This window comes from Lissotriton helveticus, chromosome 2_1 (assembly GCF_964261635.1).
Source record: "Lissotriton helveticus chromosome 2_1, aLisHel1.1, whole genome shotgun sequence".
Classification (NCBI taxonomy): Eukaryota; Metazoa; Chordata; class Amphibia; order Caudata; family Salamandridae; genus Lissotriton; species Lissotriton helveticus.
The window spans coordinates 267,584,774-267,610,576 of NC_136059.1; the positions used below are offsets into that span (position 1 = coordinate 267,584,774).

Consider the following 25,803-nt stretch of genomic DNA (forward strand, 5'->3'; position numbering starts at 1 on the left):
GACTGTTTCACAAGTCAGGGCATCACATTTGTTCTATCAATCCATTTAGTATAGACTGATACGCAATTTTTGCGCCTGTTTTTTTGGTTCTGAGTGTGAAAAGGACGGGGCTTATTTATCTCTCCCCTGTGATCCCACAGCACGAAGGAATCCATTGCAAACATCCACAGTAGTTCAAGGCAAGAAACGTCCAGAATATACGGGCAAACAACAATAAATTGCGACAAACTCATAGAAATATGGTGTGAATTGAATCCCACGATACTAGATTGTGATAAAATCCACCAGGAATAGTTTAGGAAGAAATCCCTGCAGAATCAATTGGTAATGTAATTTCATCAGGAATATGTTGAGATTGCCACCGCAGGTTGAATTACAGTCACGAGAAGGCACACCGGACTGTGTAATTCAAAGACTGCATATGGAAACCGGTTCTCAGGCACTCAAACTTACTGTCGCGGAATTAGGGAGACATTCAGGTAGGCATTGGGAGAGGTCATCACACGAACGGCATGACGTTGTATCCGAGCGCGCTATACATGAGCGCCGGTTGCATTACAGACAGATACGTTCAATTTTAGGCACAGGGGAGGTTAAGTGTTTTGCCCCGAATCCCAGGATGAATAAGCCTCTTTCCTGCCGGACTAGAACCTGGTTTCCCAGCTTTAATGTTGACCGCCCCTCGCCGTTATGCCACATCCTTTGCAGAGTGTTAAAACGTGAACATATGGCCGGTATTTTTCTCGCGGTAAGACGGCACCTCCACGTAACGACAGTTAGTAGTAAACAGCAAGGCCTCAGCCAGTGTTCCCTTCAGTCGATTGCAGTCCAACTTCTTGTGGCGGCTTTCTGGTTCTAGTGGGTAAGACTCCCTTTTAAAACAACTAGGGACCTTTTGGGTAATCTGCGAAGACATTAAAACGATAAGAGTGGGTTGTCCTTTTACTACTACTTTTGTTCAGGCTACTTTTAGCTCTTTTATCTTCTTGGTGGCATGTGAGCTCGTTACAGGGAGGACGTGAAGAGAGACAGTAAATCGAACGCCAGTCATTGACCCTAACAAATACATATTTTGTAACATTGGAAGAGTACTAAAGTACTCCTGGTTGTTGGCGTAGTGTGACGCCAATTCCAATTCGTAGCCGAACAAGACACTGATTTACAGGCGCCTCTGGGTCGGTATTTCCTGTGTTCCCACTCCAAGGACCCTCACTGCAACTAAACATAGCTTCAGTCTGCTCAGTCGTCGTGTGCAAGGAGTCTGCAAAACGGCTGCCAGCTTCCAGAGGGAACCTCGGGTCTCCTGTTGTCACCCGGCGACGGGAGGCTTCGGTGATTGGAGGGAGAGGCGCGCGCTGGTTGGACCCTGGTGGGAACAATCCTGAGCCCTGCACCGCCTCATTACCGCGTTGTCTGCTTTCATAATTGCATTGTTACTCGAGTTTGCTTTTCTAGTTGTAGGTCTACAGTGCAACAGTAAAAGAACACTGCTTTTCGTCTAAAGCTCCTGCAATTAAATGGAAATAAGCATGCAACATACGGATCGTTACAGCCACTGAACTATGCCAGTATGTTTAAATAAGTTATTTTGTTAAGCAGCGTAGATATTATGTTTTTTTTTAATGTGACGACTTCAGACCAAAGTATGAGCAGGCAAAGTTCTCTACAATCGTGACACTGTATTCTTGACAAGGAATTGAGAAATATTGGAGAATCTGACGTTGCTAACAGCACCTTTCACCGAGTGGACTGCCTTTAGTGCCTTACTGTCATATTGAAATGCTGAGTGTGGCCGACATGCACATTTGTATGTGAAATATTTGCCAAAACCAGCCTGATTAATCAAACTGCAAGGGAGTCCTTTACGCCTGACGAAAAGCTTACTCCGAATCATGTTAGTGGTATGTGGACAATCTTTTCCCAGACCATTACTCTCTTCTGCTTCTCCTTCCATACAAGCTTCCAGAGAAGTGTATTCACTAACCTAGTATAAATAACCTTTCTACACTGGGTCTCTTATTTCATCATAAACTGTTGAAGATAGTTGCTATAGTCGTGACCATAAAATGTAAACAGGATTCCGAAGCATTTAAAGCAGTTCATCTGCCAAGTCCTGTTCTTTGGTTTCGTTTTCGTCCTGAGAGGGTAGCTTGGGCAAAGCATGCCCAGTGAATTGCATTACTGCAGTGTCTTCCCCCAGCTCAGTTTTTTGGGAATATGAAATGCCAAGTGCCTATAGATGCTTTAATTAACCATTCGCAATTCTTCAAATGTTACTTTCTGACCATTACATTTTTTATTGTACTTGAGTGAGACACAAATAGTAGGTGCACTAAATTCGTGAAAAAACAGCTTTTTAAAACTGGAACAGAGACGCTTTTGTGTGCCGACAATATGACTGACAACGTGATGTGCAAAAAGAAATAATATGCTTGAAGAAAATTGCTTGAATTAAAATATGCAGGGATCATCGGTTTTACGGTCCGGGCATTCCCCACTGGCCCTATTCACCACAGTAACAACACGGGAATGTGGTTTTCATAGGCCGTTGTACAGCAAAAAAATGTACAGCGCCAGACTTCATTCTCAGCTTTCTCATGGGAACGCGGAAAGCAAACTCAACTGTTGGGTGCGCCCTTTCACTGCGAAGTTTGAGAGATTACCTCAGGATCTCCGTTCATTGCGATTTCTCTTGGTTTTGAATCAGGTGACCGCTGCTGTACATCGTCTTGAACGGTTAGAGGTGTAAAACAACCACAAATAGCTGCCAATTTTAAAATTTGAGGAGTGACATTGCTGTGCCTGCAGACAGCTGTCGCTCTGTGTGTGGCTCTGTGTGTGTGTGTGGCTCGGTGTATGTGTGTGTGGCTCTCTGTGTATGGCTCTGTGTGTGTGTGTGTCCGTGTGTGGCTCTCTGTGTGTGTTTGTGTGCAAATGCAATAGGTCTCGCATTTGCAAGAGATTAAGCTATTGGCATTGTAAATGACAGTGCCATTTACTTATCTGTTTTCAAAACCAACACATAAATAAAAAGTTTGTCATTTACAATGCCAATAGCTCTAACTTTTGTAAAGGCGAGACCGTTGCATTGTAAATGCTTGTTTCTCATCTAGTCTAGTCCCAGTTTCTTCTCAGCCTCCTGCCTGCTCCTGTCCGTTTCTTCTCGCCCTCCCGCCTGCCCCAGTGCCCTGTTTCTTCCAGTCCTCCTGCGTGCCCTGTTTCTTCTCCAGGTCCCAATGAGTCACTGTTTCTTCTCCATCCCCCACTTCCAAGCACTCGCTGCTTCATAGCATTTTTTTTAACCATTTTATTCTCCATCCCCCACCTGCCCTCCCGTTCTCCACCCCCACCTGATTAGCAAAGCCAGTAGCTCACCCAGAGGTGTGACCTATTGGCTTTGCTAGTGCTTTTTAGAGCATACTGCAGTTCCGCAGACTGTTTTAAAATGCTGCTTGCTTGTCGCTCATTCCATCTACAGTAGACTGCTTTCCACATGACCATTGCATTTAAATGAGGCGTCCCTAATGAAATGCGTTTGGTCATAGCTTATCACTGAGGTACCATTTCAAGACATTGGTTCTGAACATGGAAGCCGTGGTAGAGCTTTAAAACAATATGTACAATACCATTGCAAGAGGTCCACCCACTGAAATGTGTACTTTAATTTGTCACTGCAACCATATGCCTACTATGTTTAGGTGGCAGCGTGTTTTTCTTTTTCTATTTTCTATTTTTTAATTTATCTAGCATATATTATTGAGGTTGTATGTGTGTTTTTATTGTGGGTGTGATAGTGGATGAATTAGAAATTAATTAGAGAGTAGATGAATTGATGCGTGAGTGTGCAAGAATCAATGGCTGAGCATGTTCATTTATCAACCAGACATATTGCCAATGGCAGTGCTTGTTTGCATTACAGTCTGCAAATCAAGCAGCAAATTACTGAATTTATAAAAGTGTAAAATGCATAACACTGGTATCAAATTTTTGATATCCTTGAAGGTAACAAAATTAGGTTTTAATTTCTACTATTCACATTGTTGATGTGTGCGACACCCTGTATTGAGCAGGGGAAGGCAAGACTATATTATTTCTTCCAAGTTGTATTTACATCCACCAGTAAAAGAGCCATGGTGTCTTTGGCCAAGACGATAAATTATTCTAGGCCCTAGACTTGAATAGCAAATTCCTAAGTCACCAAGACCTCTATCCTGCAGAAGGCAACTGAAACGCCATCATAGCCACAATACACTTCTCTGAAGATGAGAGTATTTCAGGCGGTTGATATAGAATTATTTTGATTTGCAGATAAGCAGGAGCACAACCATATCTGCCTTTGAAAGTAATATGGAAATGGTTGCGCCAAATCCTCAACTTCTATGCACTCGCAGTCTTGCCTGTAATTACTCAAACTCTCAAATTCTGGTCTCTCTGAAGTTTTAAGTTTAATTGCTTGAGCCTATTAAAATTGACATCCCATCATTTAGGCTTGTGTTAATAATAGCTCCATTTAAGACTGACCTGCTGAGGGAGAAGTGAATTTAATTGCTTAGCTGAAGGAAGTAGCACCAGATTTCCTGGTCACAGTGATAACCTGAACCTCAGTTTACAAGGCATCATCAAGCTACACCCCAATACTTCCCTTTGAATTTGAGGAAAACTGACAGTTGGTGGAGAGAACTATAATACTGTTGGTATTTATAGACTCTCTCTTCATCCATCATCACAGCTGATCGTGATATTTCTTTATTTGGATCTCGTGACATTGTCTGGCATGAAGTAGTCCATTACCCTTCACCATGTACTTGGCAGCGGTGCACTCAGGATCTTTGATGTAACTCCTTTAGGTGCTAGGGCTTCAGTGTTAAAGAAAATTCTCAAAAGTTTGCAGTGCCTTACACATTTCCTTTCTTTACTCTGTTTTGTTCTTGCACCGTCAAGTTGAAATATATATTTGTAAATCTATGCATTGCAGACTCATGTCTATAATTTGCTTAGATATATGCATTTTTGTAAAGCGGTGAAGAAGCACACATGACCTTTATGAAAATAAATTTCAAGGAGTTACCAATGCAATCTCGTCCATAATCCACCTAGCAGACAGTCCACTAGAGTGTGCGTGATAGAAGTGTGCCAAATCCAGATTTCTTCTTTGAATTTAATTTTTCCATGAACAAAACATTTTTCCTGAAAACCCACTGAAATGTCCTTGTATATCCTGATTTATATCCCAATATTGAAATTGATTCACTCCAACCTTTTGCAAAGCACGCGCCTCTTGTGACTGGGATGGGCCGGCTAGTGGCACCCACACTCTGCGTGTTACAGAGCACTGGGACACCACCACGTCTGAGTGGTTGGGATGGCTGGCAAACCCCGCCCCTCTTTTGCCGATGGAGGTCGGATTAGGGCCTGAGACTTCTCTCTGCCTGTAGCCCTTACGCTGGGGAGTGGGTGATTAAAGTATGACCCCTTGACACAATCGTAAAAAACATGACTTATGGGAGCTTCAGGACATGATGTAGGCACTGCCTACTAGATATTCCCCTATGGTGTGCACCAAGGCATGAACGATCTAGGCTCTCAACATAACGGCAGTCTTCCAACACCTGCTCTGGAAACATAACCTTAGGGTGATGGTTGTGTGCCTCCCATGGGCCTAAGGAAACCACTGGCTGAACACCTGTTGGTTGTGACCTTGGGTATCTGGTATTGAGCTTACAATGTGACCTAGCCACTTGCCTTTTACTGACTCTGGGCAAATAGTAGGCATATTGGCAAATGTGTACCTGAAGGACTGATCTGAAGCAAGGCAGGCTGCCATTTGAATCCAAGACGTTAACATGCTTGCATGAGGCGTACCTTGAGCTGATCATGTGGGCGGAATCTCCTGTTGAACCAGCTTCAGGGAGTAACCTCTCTGCTATTAGCAATGCAAGGAAGCCTAGCCAAGATTGATGCACTTACCTTACATTGATTATTTAAGAAAAACAATGGTTCAGGGGTGGCCTAATTAGGTCCTGAAGAGTGAAAGAGCGAAAAGGAGTTACTTAAGTTTGGTATTAAATCAGTCTGGGAGCAGAACAAGTAGGGAAACATGTGAAATGTTAGTCACTTCATATTTTCAACATGTAGATATGCATTCAGGTGCTCACATGAGTGACGGAGTGCATAACGTGGCTTGAGTGAAAAAGTGAGAATAAACGAAATGTCACACATTTGGGGTAATGATTTTGTGGTGCTCGAGTAACTCGAGCACCACGAAATCATTACCCCAAATAACTAACCCTGACTAAGAAATCACAGCCAACGAATAATCTCTACACTGAAAAAGCGGTGTGGATGAGACCTAATGGTTCTGGTCCCCCCTTTTACATCTATTCCATGACTGAACCCAAGTGAAGCCGCATCAATTACTTCTCCTAACCAAGGAATGCCATTCCTTCTCCAAACTGAGTGTCTCCAACACTCCCCATCCGCTGGGCTCCACAAAAAATTTCAGAATGCTCACCTTGTCCTGATGATGATCTTGACTAACCAAGATCGAAACGCCATTGACTCCCCCAAGGAAAATCCCCCACCCCATTGGATATATTTCTGTGGATTACCCCTTGTTGTCTGTGTGACATTTCGTTTATTGTCACTTTTTCACTCAAGTCACATTATGCACTCCGTCACTCATGTGAGCACCTGAATGCATATCTACAGATTGAAAATATGAAATGATAAAATTTCACGTTGCCCTACTTCTGCTCCCTGAAACATTGTTTTTCTTACATACGTTACAACCCCAGGTTTATTTTATGGGGTATCCTTGTTCTCTTAAACTTACCTTATATTGAGACTCCATGAAAGAAAAACTGGAAAGGCTTGAATAACGACCATCGGCAGCAGCAAACCACATTTCTGTTGCAGATACCCCTAATACCTCAACCACAGATTGCAATTGTATGACTGAGGAACTGGAAAAGATAAAGAGGTCGAATGAGGACTTGGGGGAGAGATCTTGCAGATGTAATATACTTATCATAGGCATTGGGGGGAAAAACTATGCAGAAGCTTTAAGACTTTATGGACGAAATGACCTTTCCTCCCAGGTGTGTGGTGGATATGGCTCACCATACCTTGGGCCCCACCCAGACTGATCCTTGGAATTGAACCATGTCCAATACTTGCAAATTACTTAATTACAGAGATCGGGATGCAATACTTGCACTGGCTAGAGCAGAAATCACCCACGAAGCATTCAGGTTATTGTTCTACCCTGACCATACCCAAGTGACACAGGAGGACAGATGGAAGGTCGAATGAGGACTTGGGGGAGAGATCTTGCAGATGTAATATACTTATCATAGGCATTGGGGGGAAAAACTATGCAGAAGCTTTAAGACTTTATGGACGAAATGACCTTTCCTCCCAGGTGTGTGGTGGATATGGCTCACCATACCTTGGGCCCCACCCAGACTGATCCTTGGAATTGAACCATGTCCAATACTTGCAAATTACTTAATTACAGAGATCGGGATGCAATACTTGCACTGGCTAGAGCAGAAATCACCCACGAAGCATTCAGGTTATTGTTCTACCCTGACCATACCCAAGTGACACAGGAGGACAGATGGAAGTTTGTTTCAGTGAAAAAAAAGAGACTGCAGGAGCTCAGTATCAAATATGCCAAATGCCATGCCCAGTATAGTTGTTGTTCCACTAGAGTGGGAAACTACACATTTTCACGAGCCACCAGGCAGCTGCAACTTTCCTCAAGCAGCAAGAGACTGTGCCCACTCCCGTAGAATTAGTCTGGGGCAAAGGGTGGGGTGGGAGGGGGGGTTGGAGTGCAGAGATCTCCCTGGGGCCTACACAGTCCAAAGATTTCAGCCTAGGCAGGGAGGCGTGCCCGGCCACTGAAGGGAACGGCTGCTGGGGGGGGGGGGGGAGGGGGTGGGGGGGAGAATGTAGACCTCTGCCTGTTGATCGCTCCCCCATCAAATTCAAGAAGGTGACTCTCCAGTGATGGCCTATGCGGAGAGGTGGAAGACTACCTACTTGCCCATACATGAAGGCGAACTGTACAGCGATTGCCAACATGATTAAGTGAGGCAAGGCATAGAACATTTACCCAGCTGCTACGGGCCGTTGCTGAGACCTGTGGGCTCTCAGGATCACTGTAGGAGGCTACTGACACACATGCTGGTGAGTCCCCAAGTGCGGGAGCGAGCCCAATAAAGTGACGATGTAGGCCTCCTAAGTGCACTTATAGGGCCTTATTGAACTTTACTGCGAGCAACCTACTGCCACACAATTGCAGCTTGGTGCATCTAGTCACCATTGTTAATTGTTATGAGCCTAATGTGTATGGTTCATGTATTGTAATCTTCAAAGTTATAGCTGTACCTTTCTCCCCTCTCCTTGGTTTCTTCCTTCCCTACTTTTCCCCCTCCGTTTCCCTATGGAAAGTTCCGCAGAAGCTGACAATAGAATGTACACAGTTGTCAGTGAGTTGAGCCATTAGTAGAGTGGATGACTAGAATAAAGAAGCTTTCAACTTACCAGTGTTAGATCTTCATTACATTTCTACTTTTAACGCTGGCAACGATCCTGCGCAGGAGGCAGCTGGTCATCTCCCCTTTTAGTACTCTCTCCAAATAGATTCTTTAAGAGACTTTTGCCTTTCTCCTGGTGTTGCTGACACAAGACTTTTCTTAGCCTTCTCTTTCGCTGAGGCTTGGCATTTTCACCTAATTTTCGGCATTGGAGTGCTGATCCTTTACCCCTGGACCTCTGAGACTACCGGATGTCTGAAATGTCGGGACATTGTCTCACAGCTAAACGAGCCTGCCTCAACAGTCACTTTCCTCATTCTCTGTGAGGATACAGAGTCCATGGAGACAGAGCATCTGTTCCCGGTGGGTTGCCTTATTCAAGACTACCGGACGTCAAGACTGTCAGGACAGCGCCTCACAGCTGAACGAACCTGCTTCAACCAGCACGTTCCCAAATTCCCGGTGAGGATACTTAAAGTTTTCACTCATCAGACTAACCTGGGTGGGGACTACAGACACAAATTATCTAGACCCTGTTAAAGAGACAAGGAGGTTGCGCTGCACCACATTTTAAAGTTTATTACTGCATAGCAAATTCGCCACACTCTGGAAGACCGGTATCACACCGGCACTTGGATTTGGGTTTAGTGGCACCTTGGAGGCTTTGAAATGTTATTCTGATTGTCTAAGGACTTGGAAGTATAGCTAACAGGTATCCAATGGGAATACTGTTGTTGCAACACCAGAGAGGCATCTATGAACAGCAGGCATAAACAAAATCATTATCAATATCGGCATTACGTTTATTACACGCCTGTCAAAATGCACAAATATGGTGGGAGGTACAAGGATAACTGTGAGAGATGTGCCTGTGCATGTGCAGATTTTACCCATTTAGCCTGGAAGTGTCCAACTATTGGCAGAATATTGGAGCTGCTTGTTCACACACTTAGTGATATGGTAGGTCTATCGCTGCAAACGGAGTCCTGTCTGGACCTACTGGGCTATGTCAAAATGGTGCCCAGGCATAGCTGGAAATTCGTTAGACTTGCATTGATGTTGGGCAAAATGCGGGTGGCCATTTAATGGGGAAGGAATGCTCCCCCAAGCCCCCCATGGTGGATAAATGGTTGAATCATTTTGCATTATGCAACACAAACTCGGTCTACAGCACAATATTGTCAAGGGTGTGTCTGCCTAGGGATATATGGGACAACTGAGGTGCTGTGTTGCTGGACAAACATCTAACATGACAAATGATACGGAGGATGCATAGATGTATACGCCAATTGTTTTTGTACATAGTTGTGCATATTTCATGATTCCTGTATCAAAGATATTCCTTCATGCAAATACAGTTGGCATCACATATTGTATTATGCTATGAAATAAACATTTAAAAAAAAAAAAGAAATAAGATTGACTAATACCTTGACGTTGCAAGTGTTAAAGCCTATAAAGACATGAATCCACAGTTAGGCTACTACCTTCACCTAATCTTCAGCATGCCATACTAGCTCAATTTTACCTTCCATACACGCTTATAATTGTCAAACACATTTTTACACAAAAACTAACACCAATCCATGTGTATATTTATGAACCACTTACATGATAATTGCATAGGGATGAAATCTATTTTTAACTGCTTCAGCGCTACCGCGTTTACCTGCTGTGCGCTGAAAAAGTAGTAAATGGCTTGTTTGTGACAAAGCCAGCTCGTCATGAGCGCAGGGCAGGTAACGCCCATGACGAGCTGGCTTTGTCATTAGCGTCGAAGTGGTTAAAAAAACCTAGAACTTCTCAGTACTATACATGTAATACTATCACACACTTTAACAAAATAAATAAATTCCCACCCAAAAACATTTTCAATAGCCAATTTTTTTTCGGATTCACCCCAACTATTTATTCATACAATTATAAAACCATTTACACACTCATAAACATAGTATCTCATGCACGTACAATTTCTACCTTTCACAAACAGAGGTGGAAGCAGAGGTTGAGTTTTTGTGGATGGGTGCTAGATAAGATGAAGGTCAAAGCTAAAGTTTGGAACTTCAGGTGTTCTTAGTTGTTGAGGTTTAGCTACTATTATTTTAAGTCCACCTTAAAACCCTTTGAAAAAATATATTTTAATGAAATTCTATTGTGCTTTTAGATTCCTGCGTTTTCCATCATATCTGACTTTACTCCTTGAGCTAAGCTAAGCTTCTTTAAAGAGGAGCCAAAAGTATTTGAAAGGTATTGCATCTCATAGCACATCTCACCAGATGTTGAGAATACGCTGTTGTGTTGCGAAGGCAGTGGAGGGAGCCAGAAGAATTGAACACACCTCACCACCTTTGTCAACTGACCAATGTAGGGTGTGTATAATTGAGTTGATGACTGGTTCACTGCCCATGCTGGGACCGAACCATGGTTGCATTGGAACCAGTGGTTAGATTCCATATAATTCTGCAGTTAAGTTGTGATCCCTTTTACAAACCGTTTCGAAACAAAAGTTAGAAGGGACATGGCCCACTAATGTGGCCTTATCAAGAGAAAACATTTTAAGGAATAACTAAAGAAGATTTGAAGCTGTCTGTAACTCTGCACATTTCCCAAAATGAATCTCCATAGTAAAGGGTGTTCATTGAATTTTCAAGGGCTTCTAGAGAACAATATGATACTCCATTCCCTACACTGAAATTTCACCGAACAGGGGCAAAGTATATTGCTTTCAGTTATTTTCATATCTTCAGCAAGAACCTCTCTAAAGTTTATTGATCATTGAAAAATAATTGTTGGGGAGTCTGCCAGTTCTTGACAGTGTAGGATATCCGTACTAATGACCAAAGGACTGTTAAAAAACTTAAGTGCCAAAACTATTCGCAGCGAATTGAGTAGTTAGAACTTTTTTGCTTCTTTAATTTCTTGAATACATTTTTCAATATAGGGAAATGCGTCTTTATCTTTATAAGATTCGAACAATTCAACTCCAGCTGCTTTAGTGACATTTTTTCTAAGTTCTGAATCTACACCTAATATTTACTGGACAATATTTTAAGTTGATAATGTTTTTCTGCATAGGCTAAGCTCTTTTAAATGTATTAAAAGGTTTAACAGGATGCTGTTCAGGTCACATGTCAATGGAAACCAACAACCGGTTGGATTCCAGTGAAATTGGTTGTTGTTTTTTTTTCTTCTTTTCCTTGGGGCTGATATAGTTGTGAGTAAGCATCCCCTAGGTTACCTACACTTTCGCTGCCTTTATCTCTTAATATACTGGTTATGTTCAAAATGTTCCTGCAGTGCAGAAACCAACGGTGTCACGGTAGAGTTAAACTTTATCATTAAATTAAATAGTTACAAAATGGTGCTGGGATATAGTTATCCAGCTCCCTAACCGTACAGGTTAAGGTTAGTTTGGGTATTTTGTTTTCACTGAAGATGCATGACATTGTAGCACGTCAACCCGAGATGATAGGGATTTTTTTTCTTCCTGGTGGCTGCTGGGGGCTTGTCTCCTAGGCACGCACTCAATACACTGTGGCCTTCTACACTAGGGTGCTCTCTTCATTTTGGGCTTGTTCAAGTAATGTCGTCTTCTGGCAAGTACAGTACACATAATATTGATCTATCCGATTTACAAGGAGTCATAGCTACAGTGAAGTATTTATTGAAAGTGTATATCGTGGTTACACTAGTTTTCTGCTGCCGTTCCAAGAAGTGTGGTACTAAGAACAAAACATAGTGTACATCAACCTTTTTTGGTGGACTTGTTGTAAGAGAGCAGGTAGACTGAAATAGAGTGAAGCAAATTTCTGCTTGGAGTGTGCAAGTACTTTCTACGGTTACTTGATCATGCAAGCTGTGGCATCAACAATATTTTGACGACATGACAACTCAACAGTGTCCTCATAGTTTATAATACAATTGCAAGCATTGCCATTACACTACATGGGAAAGGCCAAAATGAATTCCCACCTTGAGTTGAATTTTGTGAATACCTGGCTGTCCAGGCCATTTAGACGCGAACAAATGAATTCTAGCAGAACATCCTGAGGCAAGTGAATGGGGTCAAGGATCGCATGGTTCAGTATGCTTCTGTTGTCCAGGCAGCAGAAACGTCACTCAATAATTGAAAGTTTGGACCTTGCAAAGAAGGGGCTTTACAGGACTGAACCCTTGAGAAATAACTATGAAACAGTTTCCACCACATTTCTTTTGTGTTACCATTTTTGTCCTTCATGCATGAGCATACACATTGTGTCACCCAGTGGACATTTATCACTTTTCAGTGATTTCGTTGACTGCCATTTACACCGACCAAATAATTTTTCCTGGAGGTGGCCTGCGACAGCAGTGGGATTTATACGTGGTAACTGCTATTATCACACTGTGCATTTCTTTAAGAGCATTGACTTGCAACCATGACGATGTAAATCCTTATTTGAGTTGTCTGAACCTTTATATATGGTTCAGTAATGCAAAGTCTTTACTATAGGGTGAGTGCTCTAAGAAAGTGCTGTGACCTCAGCTTGCATTATTACCGACACTGGTTCCATTATACAAACTTGTACAGATGTTGGCATTTAAAAAAACAATTTAAAAAAAAAGTTTTTTGACATAGAAATGAAGCCTATAAATACCTTTGCACATACAATCGATTGCAAGCGTTATCTACCGCATCATCGCAAGACACTGTTCAAATCCAGAACGTCACCTTTCAATTTTTGATTCTTCGCTCAATAGCGGTGAGGTAATTTAAACATGAACATCCTTCCTGCTATAGCATTCCTTGGTGTGCTTTCCATGGCATTGATAACAACAAGGAGCCTAGAGGGTAAAGCAGGTCATAGGTCTCCCTCCACTCTCAATACAATCAATATGCAATTGACCTAGACCTTATAGGCACTTACAAATTAACCCTTTTGAGGTATACCATATGTTGCACAAACATTACAAGCTTACTCCCCTTTCTTTAATTATTGGGGTAGTAGGTATATCCAAAGTTGGTGCCTCCTTAAATATTCGCCCATTCCCTGAAAGTAAAATCTCAGTTGTGAGACAACAAAAACACACACACCTTAGTGTCAAAATACAACACAGAAGAAAGAAAAAAGTGTGTGAGAGCGAGATGGCACCTCACGGGCGCACCACCAACGGGAACCTGGCAGGTACTCACCAGGACTCCTGGTGGAGGATGTCTGGCATTGACTCAGCCCGACGGGCTGAGTCAATGCCAGACATCCTCCACCAGTGCGTAAATTGAAGGGGAAGGATTAACGACCTACGTTTGGAGTTGCAGTTCCATGAGGGGACTATCCTCCCGGCTGGTATGAGTACAGATGGCCGAGTGAGATTGTGAAGACTATGTTGTCCTTATGCAGTGGCTTTAATATGTGTGACGCCCTGAAGAAATTGCCAAAAAGCTAGATGGCAATGAAACATGTCGGCAAGTAAAGTGGTGTTGGTTGGATAGTTAGTAACCACACTCACTTTTTTTAGAATCCACACCCAACACAAGAGACAGAATAAAATTGCATATCTGTGTTGCTGTGTGGTTTATATGTTTGACACTATATTGGTTGTCTGTGGTCTATTTTCACTGCATACCTTCACAAAACACTTTCCTTTATTTGTGTTTTTGGACACATTTTTCTTTCCGAGCATGATGGTGCCAATGATGAGAACAGGGCAATCCTGGTGAGTACCTGCCAGGTTCCCGTTGGTGGTGCGCCCGTGAGGTGCCCTCTCGCTCTCACACACTTTTTTCTTTCTTCTGTGTTGTATTTTGACACTAGTGTGTGTGTGTGTTTTTGTTGTCTCACATCTGAGATTTTACTTTCAGGGAATGGGCGAATATTTAAGGAGGCACCAACTTTGGATAGTAGGTATATTGGATATACCTACTACCCCAATAATTAAAGAAAGGGGATTAAGCTTGTAATGTTTGTGCAACATATGGTATACCTCAAAAGGGTTAATTTGTAAGTGCCTATAAGGTCTAGGTCAATTGTATATTGAGTGCTTTCCATGGCATCGAGATTTTTTCCCCTCACTTTTTCCCCTCACCCTCGCCCCATATCTCCTCAGTCATACACCAGTCCATGTGCTTTTACTTCATGCCCACCTCTGGTGTCTTCACTGTCTCGCCCCCCTCACCCCCCCCCATGTTGCCCGAATGTAACATTTTGAGACAACTTCTAATGCTCCTTGGATATATGTAAATGCATCCAGAATCCCGATTGTTTGCCTTCTAAATAAAATGTACACAAAAAAATTTGCATCATGAAAAAACGTTGTCCAATAGCTAGTTCAACTTTTGATACCATTTTTTAAACATTTACTAAACAAGTTTCATTCATGTAAACATTTTAAAATAAAGAAAAGCAAGCACTTGCAAAGCAAATAGATCTCTCCTGTGCAAGAGCCATTAGCTGTGCAAATGTGTTTTAGCCAGGGTGTACGCCAGCATGGCTGCTGTTCAGCATGGCTGAAAGTTAGTGAGGTAAAGGGGAGTGCAGTGTCGTTAAGTGGAATATCATGGTGTGCCATAGAGAGTCGTGCAGTGGTGTGGTGTGAACAGTGTTATGGAATGGGAAAGTGTAGAGTGGAAGAGTGCTGTGGAGTATCATGGAGGGAGTAGTGTGTCAAAGAGTGGAAGGGAGTGGCATATAGTAAAGTATAGTGACGTGGAGCAGTGGGGAGTAGGGTTTTGTAGAATAGAGTAGAATATAGTGGCATGGATTGGTGCAGAGGGAGTTGCATAGAGCTTTATAGAGTGAAGTAGTCCGAGTGGAGTAGAGTTTAATGGAGTAGATCGAGCTTCACACAGTAAAGTATCGTGGAGTGTCGTAAAGTGGAATGTCGTAGAGTGGACTGGAGTGAAGTGGTGTAAAGTACAGCGGTGCAGAGTAGATTGGCGTAGAGTGCATTGGCTTCAACTAATGTGATGTAGAATCCATTGGTGTAGAGTAAAGTGGTGCAGAGTAGATTGCAGTGGCATGGAGTGGAAAGAGTGGCATAGAGTGCAGTGATGTAGAGTGGATTGTCTCAGAATAGAGCGAAGTGTCGTCGAGTGGAGTGGTGCAGGACAGAGTTCAGAGTTAGAGTGGCGTAGAGTGCTGTGACAAAGAGTAGGGTGATGTGTAGTGGCATGGAGAAAATATTTGAGTGGCTTAGCTTGGAGTGATGCAAAGTAGAGTGGCATAGAGTTCAGTGTTGCATAGGAGAGTAGTGTAGAGTGTATTGGCATAGAGTAGAGGAGTTGAGTGAAGTGGCCTAGTGCGGAGTGGTGCAGTGGGGTAGGGTACAGAGGTGAAGAGTGCAGTGGTACATATAGTGGGGTAGAGTGCACTGGAATTGAATCGGCTGGTGCAGAGAGGAGAGTAGAGAGGCATAAAGTTCAGTGTCATAGAGTGCAGTGGTGCACAGTAGATTAGAGTGGCGTAGAGTGGATTGGTGTAGAGTGGTGCAGAGTAGAGTGTAGTGGCGCAGGGTGGCGTAGATTTCAGTGGCACAGAGTGCAGTGTTGCAGAGTAGAGTGGCATATGGTACAGTAGCGTAGAGTGTAATGGAGTAGTGACGTGGAGTGGCGCATGGTAGATTGCAGTGGCTCAGAGTGGAATAGAGTGGCATAGAGTAGATTATTTCAGGGAAGTGCCAGAGTAGAGTGCAGTGTTGCGGAGTAGATTTGAATGGACTCGCAGAGAGTGCAGCGGTGCATAGTAGTCTAGCGTGGGGTAGGGTGCAATGGTATAGAGTAGAGTGATTTAGAGTAGAGATGCATTGAGTGGAGTGGTGCAGAGTAGAGTGCAGTGATGCGGAGAGGCATAGTGGGACTGGTGCAGAGTGTAGTGCGGTGTGGAGTGCAGCGTAGAGTGGAGTGCGTTAAAGTGGAGTATCCATGGTGTGGTAGTGCACTGCCATTACAGGCCACCCATCTACCATTAAAATGATTGTTACATTTGCACAGTCCAACAGGTTTACTGATGAAAGTATATGGAGCACAGACAGTGTGTTAAAATGGCATCACCTAGTGTATTGATTTGTTTTGGTCATATTGGCATATTTGTTTCTACCAGACTTCAGAATTTCTATAAGATGTGCTTCGTTTGTGTCTTCCATATTCTGAAATATCTGCACAGGTCATTTACAGACATTTTAAATGTTGTTTTGTGTTAGTAAAAGAATTACATCGTACAGCACCCTAAGTAGCCAGCATGCTTGTCACATAAATCCATTCCTCACACTTTGAAGTCGGAAAACGCAAATAAACACTCAGCTCCCTGGAAGATAGAGCCTGTCATTTGAACTCTGTCTTTGAATGCACATCAAATGTGACTGGATGAGAACAAGATTTAAAGGCCTCTTTACAGAAGTTCAATACTGGTGGAAGAATATAGTAAATAGGATTTGGGCATGGGAAGGGTCAAACTAAAGCTGGACAACCTAAATAATATAAAGCCAGCAACTATAAAGCAAGCAAATGTGAGTTACAAACCACAAAGCCAAAATGTAACCAACGGGCAGAATGCATTCCTAGGAAAGCTTTAGAAGTGTCCCCAAGATGTCCTTGGCAAACCAGACAGCTGTGCTATCTGGTAGGTGTAGACCTAAAAAAGATTAATAATGCAATGTAAAACCAGTATGGGTAACTTTATGAGCAAATGAAAATAAATTAGGAGTCCAGTTTGCACAGAAAGTCACAAAAGTGCATCTGCAGTTATGTGTCCTTGTGTTGGTGCAGATTTAGGACTTTCAGGAATTCACAAGAGCTTCCTAAAGAAGGCTGGAAACTATATTCCTAGCGAACGTTTGTGTGATTTCATTCTCCGATACACAAATATACATATGTGTATTTGCACATGAGAACAATTGCAAGTACGCTTTTTCCCCACCCTCAAAAGTTTCACTCCTGTCCTTGTCGTGAGTAAATATCCAGTTTTTTCCCCATTTTTTGGGGAGAGTTGGGTAAAGAGTTCAACACCCTTAACATTTAACTGTTGTGCACAGACGTGCATTCATTTAATCCCTCATACGTCTGCTTCCAGCCCAGTGTGTAGATTTGCAGAAAGCTAGCCAAATCAGAAACGTACTCGAATCCAAACCCTGATTATAATATGAGCTCTGGCATAATAGGAAAGGCTGTTATCAAAGCTATGATCAGGGGTGTGGAATTTAAAAAAAATAACTTTTTGTCCATGGGACAGGTTGCTTTATTGATCTACTTGTCCTGTAAAAAAAATCCACTTGTCCCTTTGGTGCAATGTAGTGCAGCGACAAATTATGGAAGCAATCTCATTATATAAAAGCTCTGATATTAGCCTTTCTGATGATGCAAAGGCTCATACTATCGTAGGGTTTGAATTCTAGCAATTCACTTTTTTTGCCACCTTTCCACAGATCTGGGGCTGGAGGTACGGTTCAGTAATAATGTAGCGTTAAATAATAGTTCCAGGGTTGGAATGCTCTCTCAAGTCTGTGCAAACCTACTAAATACCATGCTAGCTCCTCTCTAATCTTTTCCCATACTGAAGCAGGTTGGACATTTTGTCCCGACAATGGCACAAGCAAAACTTCTCCCATGTTTGGGGAAAAAGTGGTTGAAGGGAAAGTGAACTTGTAAACGCTCAACAGATTTTCGCAGGAGAAAATCTACACCTACATGTCTGCTTGTGCTCAAAAGCAGCTCACAAATCTTTCGAGGAATATGATTTCCTGGCCTCCTACTTCAAATTTGTGTGATTTAATGAAAGCTGTAAATCTGCCGTAATGCAAGGATATATACCATTGCAGCAATTTTTGTGACTTTCTTTAACAATTTGCCCTCTAATTAGGTCTGGAATTAACCAAGACCTTCATTTTTTGGTCGAGCCTAGAGCAGCGCATGCGCTGCTTGCTCGACTTTTAGTAAAGGGGTAAAAGAAAAAGTGCTACCAGATGCTGCCATGACCGGCCTAGAGCTTGAGTGCATGTGCGCGGTTGCGCGCTTTGCATGCCTCTCTCCGCATCAACCACACAATGATGCATTGTCTTTGTAAATAAGCAAGATAGAAGTGTTGGGCACAAAAGAAGGTTAACTTTTACACTTGTTAAATGTACTTACACATGCGTGAGACTCAGAGTGAGTACATTTGCATTTGCCACACATCTGGAAGGAAGCATTTTCCTGAGTGTTTGAATTGGACATTTCTAAATGCCAGACGAGGCAATGTATCATCAGAGTTGTTACAGTTTGGTGCTCAATAGGCACATACATAGCTTGGGAATTTCGTAAATCTGCGGTAATGCAATGATATATACCATGCCAGCAATTTTTGGGAATTTCGAGCGGAAGAGTGGAAACTTTGAAGAGCTCTCCACGTTTGTAGCTGCCCCTGTCTTGTGATATGTGACTCACGCTGTGCACAGGTTTGAGCTCTATATAAACGGTGTTTAATCCAGATTGTCAGACCGTCCATATCCATTGTACACTACAGGTCTGTTTGTGGCCAGGGGACATTTTCATCTATTGCTGGTCTGTATTATTATCAAATTACTTCTGTTTTACCCCTCTCACTCACCACCTTCATTTGTTATCATTCTCTCCCCCTCCCTCTGAATGACACGTTTCTTTTCCTCTTTAACATTCCCTAACTTCCTCTATCCTTTCCTCGCTCCTTTTGCCTCTCTTGCTTGCACGCTTCCCCTTCATCTCTTCCAGCCCCCAACCCCCAATGTTTTCATACTTTTTCGCTATACCAATAACCTTTAAAAGAAACGAACACTAGATTTTTGCTACACGGACGTTCTGTATCTCTACGAACCGTCACAACCATGGACAAACCTGCCTTCTGCAGACTCTGAAAAACCCATGTCCAGCCCCATGCCTCCGCTATCCCTAGCTCTGGACTCTGACATTTATAATACACAGGAGAATGTAATTGCTTTTTTAGTAAGAGAATTACGTCACCAGTAACATCACTGTTCCCTGCACCAGTCAGTGACTTGGAATAGCCAGTATGCTTGTGAAGGTGCATTTTTCCATGTTCAATGTGGTATTGTACGGCAGAGGCCATTTTATTTGTTTAAATGCATGGTCACACGGTCTCCCTGCGTCCTGCTCTGCCAACAACTTAAGTCCTTGGTGTATTGCTGTTTCAACTCTGAGAGATACCATGCATGAGGGAAAAAAGCAGAATGCTGTGCGAAATGCAGTTATTTGGTGCAGAAAAAAATGTAATCCTTTAAAATGCAAGTCAGTTTAAACAATTATTAGCATAGCCAATTGGTGCAACAACATCAAGTGTTGCATGACTAAACACTTATAAGGTCCCAAAGGCAAGACCTATTGGCTATGCCAATGCTTGTTTATTAACATTCTCCATCCATCAACTGGTTTCTGTTGTTTCTCAAGAAGCATATTGGCACACAAAGTAGTTTCGTTAAGTTCAAAGGAGTACTGTGACAATGTGAGTTTATTGTGACCAAACAATATTATTGCTTTTTGCCAACCTTTGCTTCCAAAACGTTTTGCGAAAACATATCAAAGCATTGACGAAACCAAAAGGCTTACCACCAATTAGTTTTGCCAGTGCTTGTTTATTTTCACATTTTCCTTTATCTTGTTGAAACTGTTTGCACTGAACTTTGGGAAATACTAACATGCATAAATACATTTTACTAAATTATGCTTGAAAGAAATGTAACCTACAATTTTACAGTTGTTTTTTAATTCTAGTTGAATTTTTTTTAAACATGTTATTTTGAAGGAATAGGATCATTAATGTGGCATTCAAGTTTCTTCATGTATTAGAGCGCATTCTGTGAGCATTCTATGACGCCTCATATTGTTAAACTTTGTTAACCATGTGTACACATTTTTACACTGGAATCACTGCCAGTAGTGCAGTCCAAACCTACAACATTTACTTAGAGCACTCATCCTAATAAGAAAGGTTTTGTATTAATGAACCCAAAATACAACTTCAAAAAGCATTAACATATGGACACAAATATTACCTAAACTGTAGATGCTGTCCTTCCTGATCCATAATATGGTGCGGTAAACTGGCAGCCAAAGGGTTTGTGCTGCAGGCGATTGCGCTTACCTGCCCCAATGACAAAATAAACATAAAAACTTGTTGTCCTTGACCCTAAACAATATGTCCTGGGAGTAGGGCTATAGGAATTCCACACCCCTGTATGATATAATGGTAATGCTGCCATAATGTGTCATCTCGCAGCATGGCTCCTGAAGGGATACGTGAATTTTATTTTTGTGAGACAGATTTGTGACACATTCTGTCCATTGAACAAGTAGATATTTAAAAGAATTCCACACCCCTGACCATATTTAGCTCTTTCGTCACTCTATTCCCTCTGTCCAGTGGTTATATAACTCACCCTTCCTCTGCACTCTTTTCCTGACGACAGCTCTCACCAGTTGTCTATTTAGTAAATGTCTGTACTTTCTCAATATGTCTCTTCTGCTAATACTTCTCTGCCTTACTTGTCTTTTCAACCAATTATTATTTCAGGAGTGCTCTAAATGGCCTACTAAAGAGGTCTGGTCTTGTGAAGCAAAGTTTGGCATTTTCTTGCCCGTAATGTATCCATTGATGGTTTTTGTTGTGCATCATTTTGTTTGAGATTTATTGCTGCCTGAAAGTTTTTAATGCCTTGAAAATATTAATGCAACTCATATTGCCAATTATTGCAAGCTATTTGGTAGATATGTTATGCCATGTTTTCTAAAATGCTTACATTAAACCCTATTTTTCTGTTTTTACCAAGGTTGCAAAATTAAAGCACTAAGAGCAAAGACAAATACTTACATCAAGACACCTGTTCGTGGAGAAGAACCTATTTTTGTTGTCACTGGGAGAAAAGAGGATGTGGCCATGGCTAAAAGGGAAATCCTTTCAGCTGCTGAGCACTTTTCCATGATAAGAGCTTCTCGCAACAAAAATGGGCCTGTTCTTGCGGGCAGTGCTCCTCCGACTACCAACCTGCCCGGTCAGACCACTGTACAAGTTAGAGTACCGTACCGTGTTGTTGGACTAGTGGTTGGCCCTAAGGGCGCCACAATTAAAAGAATCCAGCAGCAGACCCACACATATATAGTAACTCCAAGCCGGGACAAGGAGCCAGTCTTCGAAGTGACAGGAATGCCTGAAAATGTAGACAGAGCACGTGAGGAAATTGAAATGCATATTGCTATGCGCACTGGCAACTACATTGAGCGCAACGAAGAAAATGATTTCCATTACAATGGTACAGATGTAAGTTTTGAATCGGGACATTTTGCATCTTCTTGGCTTCCTCCAAATGCAACTGCTCCTGTCCGCACTAGAATGATTTCCAGTTACCGGAATGACAGTTCCAGCTCTCTCGGCAGTGGATCCACAGATTCCTTTTTTGGAAACAATAGATTATCAGACTTCAGTCCAACAAGCCCATTTAACGCTGGAACGGGAACCTTCTGGTTTGGAGAAACACTCCACCCAATGGGTTCAGAAGATCTTGTGGCTGGTTCACCACCGACCTTTGATTCCTTACCACCACCACCACCACCACCTCCACCTCAGACTTTCTGGGCACCGTATGAATCTGCAAATACCCTTGCAGGTTATAACGGAGATGCGGCAGCTAACATAAAAAATCAGCGCACGGAAAGTCTGTCACCTACATTTGTAGAAGGCCTAGAGCAATCTCTTACACTGAGAGTAGGTAGTAATCCACGCAGTGTGCATAGCCAGGCTGGCCTTCCGATATACATCCCTGCATTTTCCAATAGTTCACACAGCTATTCTTCTTCTAATGCAGGATCTTCATCCAATGGTGGCTCTACGTCGAGTTCACCTCCAGAATCGAGAAGAAAGCACGACTGCGTTATATGCTTTGAAAAAGATGTAATTGCCGCCCTTGTTCCTTGTGGCCATAACCTTTTCTGCATGGAATGTGCTAACAAAATATGTGAAAAAGAAATGCCATTGTGTCCTGTTTGCCAGGCGTCAGTTACTCAGGCTATTCAAATCCTTTCTTAAATATGTTAACTCAAATTGTACGGTTTAGTGGTCTTCCTAGGAGTTTCTCCTCACTGTTATTGAGCTTTCTTAGAATTAGGCCGTAGTTGGATATCTTTTTTTACGCTGCTACAGTAACACTAATTGCAGACTAGTCAGATACACTTAGCAAACCAATGTATCTGCAGTACATTTTAATGATGGGACAGGCGAGTAGAAAAAAAGTATTGTGATAACATTGGATATATATTAAGTTAAGATGTAAGGAAAATTTATTGAACAATTGTGATTATGGTTTTTTGACCATTGGCCTTATAATTTTGTTAGAAAAGATAATGTATTGTGATGGCTATTGGGCCCTGATGGATTTAGCACAATATGATTTTTTTAAGTATTTTAATTTGCACCAACTTTGGCCTAATTCTGTTGCATTGCAAGTAACGTTTTTAACAGTTTATCAGTTTAAAAAGTATAGTCTGCCATTTTCATATTAGCTGTAATTCATTTGGGATAAAACACTATCAAGTTGATATTAGTTTTTTATAATTTGCTTGTGGATTATGTGTTCAGAGAACAAAGCCAATCACCTCATTCATAGAAAAAGAGGCTGTGTCCTTCCCATTACAATGATTTCTTTCAATTGCATATAATTTGACTAATAGTGAGGATGCAAACATTCCATTCATTAGTCTGATCAAGTAATTATTAAATTGCGTTTTTAGATAGAACATAGTGTTACTTTTTTAGTTTGAAACAAATTATTTTATTAATCACAGGGAAACGGGTTGCCCATTGATTCTTAACAGGTTGAAAAATGGCAGCTGTTGGAAGGCATGTAATAAACTGATTGTGTTTCCAAATGATATTTCCTCTCCAAAGGATCAGTACGACTCTGCTTGTTACTAACCCTTTTTGTATTCTGTTCACAATTCAGCCTATGAATAATTTTCTACTTATTATTCCTAGGGTCCCAAATCTATGTTGCTATCAGCTTTGATGCCCTGTTGAAATTTTCTACCAATTATTTTTTAAGCATTATTTTCCCATGGTAAAATAAATACTTTTCTCTGTGTAACAAATTTAAAAAAATGTCTATTGAAATAGTAAAATATAGAGTTTTTATTTTTTATTTCCACTTGAAAGGTTACATTTCGTAAAAAAAAGTTTACAAATGACGGTTTTTATTTTGACTTTGCCTGGATGGCACAGTATGATGTAATGCATAACTTTATTGCTACTTGCTTGTAGAATAGTTAAATGTCAGTATTAAGACCTAATTTTAAACTGCCGTATTGTAGGTATGAACGAATGTTCACCATGCATGTATTTTGTATTGTATATGCATTGTACACTGCAACTAATAAGCCAAGGAATCAACATACATTAGATGCGTGTACCATATTTCAATAATCCACAACTGCGAATGACAAACTATCAGTATAGTGTAGAATTTACTAATTTTACAACCTATTTGTTTTGTATATGTAGGGACGTTATAGGGATTATAAATTCAATTTCAGTAAAGTTCAAAACGATATATTTTATGATAAAGGGCCTTTAACGTATGATGGCCAAAGCACTGATATTATATATTTGCTGTAAAGAGAATTATAAGAGTTTTATTTTTCTGATATTAAAAGTTACTTAATAAAGTCTTGTTTCCATTATGTTTGTCACTCTTAGAGTTTTTTTAATTCTTTTTAAAAAGCTTGTTGGTTTTCTTTTTTTACCCAGTGATTTCCCCCAAGATTTGGTATTACATTGACAAACAGTTAAAGAAATGGAATAATTAAAATTTTTTGCAGATACCTCACTTTCAAGCAATCCATTAAATCAATGTTATCACATACAACTGTAATTTTGAACTTACCAGACGGTGTTATATTTTGAGGATCGTATCCTCTACAATCGGACCAAAGTGGATGCCTTATAACCCTAATGCTCCTAAGCTCGCTTGATGTGCTTTAAAGCCCAGTCATCCACTCTGCATATCTGTTCCTCTTCTAGCAGTTCTATGTTTAGACTGAAATCAAGCCTATTATTATTATTAGATTATACTGTTTTAGTTACAGTTGAAAGCATATTTAGCAACTGGTTTAGCTATTTATGCTGGCTTTAGGTATAAACGTAGAGCTACATAATAAATGGCTGGCCTTTACTGACTATGACCTTAACTTACTTCAGTACTTTGTTCCTACAAGTATGTAAAAAAGGACTTTCGCAAATATTTTTGAAGGATGCCAATGACCGTGATACATTATCAGCTGTTTGGAGAGGGTGTGAATGTGGACTAAAGAAGCTTATTGTGGACCTACAAGCCCCGTGCAATAGAGTGAAATAATTTCTCACAAATGCCTGAATAATCATTTTATTGTCAAGTCGTTAAGGTTTTTTCCAGCTAAACTTTTTTTAGCTGGGTCCCCGTCAGACTACCACCCCTTTTAATGTGAATCTCTGACTACCTTTTAAACCTACATGTCTTTAACTGTCCTCGTGCCTTATACACCTTTTTAGGTCTCGGCTAGAAACGCGCAAAGCGCGTTCTTGCCAGAGAACTATAGTCGGCGTCTCAGCAGTCTCAGAATGACGAAGTGAGACAAGACCTGGCCGCGCGCAGCGTTTCCCCATAGGATGACGTTGTGCGCGCGGCCAGGTCTTGTCTCCACAGCATGGCATGGCAGACCGGATCGCGACGCGCCCCTCTCTGGAATGCAGGGGGAGTCTGCAGAGAGGCGCGCGGCGCTGATAAACAGCCATGCTTTTTTTTTCCCGTCTCTGAGCGTGGAATGCGGCCGGATTCAAATTACAAACCGAGCATGTCTCATATGGAAAAGTCCTGCTGGCTTGTGTTTTCCTTTTCTTTTTAACACTTAGTCACTAATCAGAGTTATAACTTACTTTACTTATTAACTCGACCATAAATGTTCTTGTTGTCTTCGTTTTAGCTCATCTCCTCTCCTCGAGTTCAGCTTTCGAGCCTGGTCTGCCGAACCATATGTGAGCCTCAGGACACTGCTTGTTTATTTTGTATGTGTGCAGCCGTTTGTCTATAATGCGCGCCCGCTTTTATGTTTCTTCTTTATTTTTACTCTGTTTAAACAAAGCAAAACTGTTAAATGTGCGAAGTAATTTTGTGATGCGGGCGGTCACTTTAGAGTGTTGTCGCGACGGCGCTTCTTCTCACAGTGAGGCACGGTTGCATATGAATTGTGTAAATTCGTCACCCCTGCGTTTTTTAACGGACACTCATTCTAGTGTGT

The 25,803-nt window shown here is 41.6% G+C and overlaps 1 protein-coding gene across 1 annotated transcript in view; it reads left to right on the forward strand.

The window, feature by feature from the left end:
* Positions 1 to 24,210, forward strand: part of MEX3C (mex-3 RNA binding family member C) — a 42,600-nt gene extending 18,390 nt beyond the window's left edge. Inside the window, exon 2 of the mRNA XM_078674809.1 lies at positions 21,312 to 24,210. Coding sequence (XP_078530935.1) covers positions 21,312 to 22,564 — 1,253 coding nt within the window. The 3' untranslated portion in view covers positions 22,565 to 24,210. The remainder of the gene's footprint in view (positions 1 to 21,311) is intronic.
* The last annotated feature ends 1,593 nt before the right edge of the window (positions 24,211 to 25,803 follow it).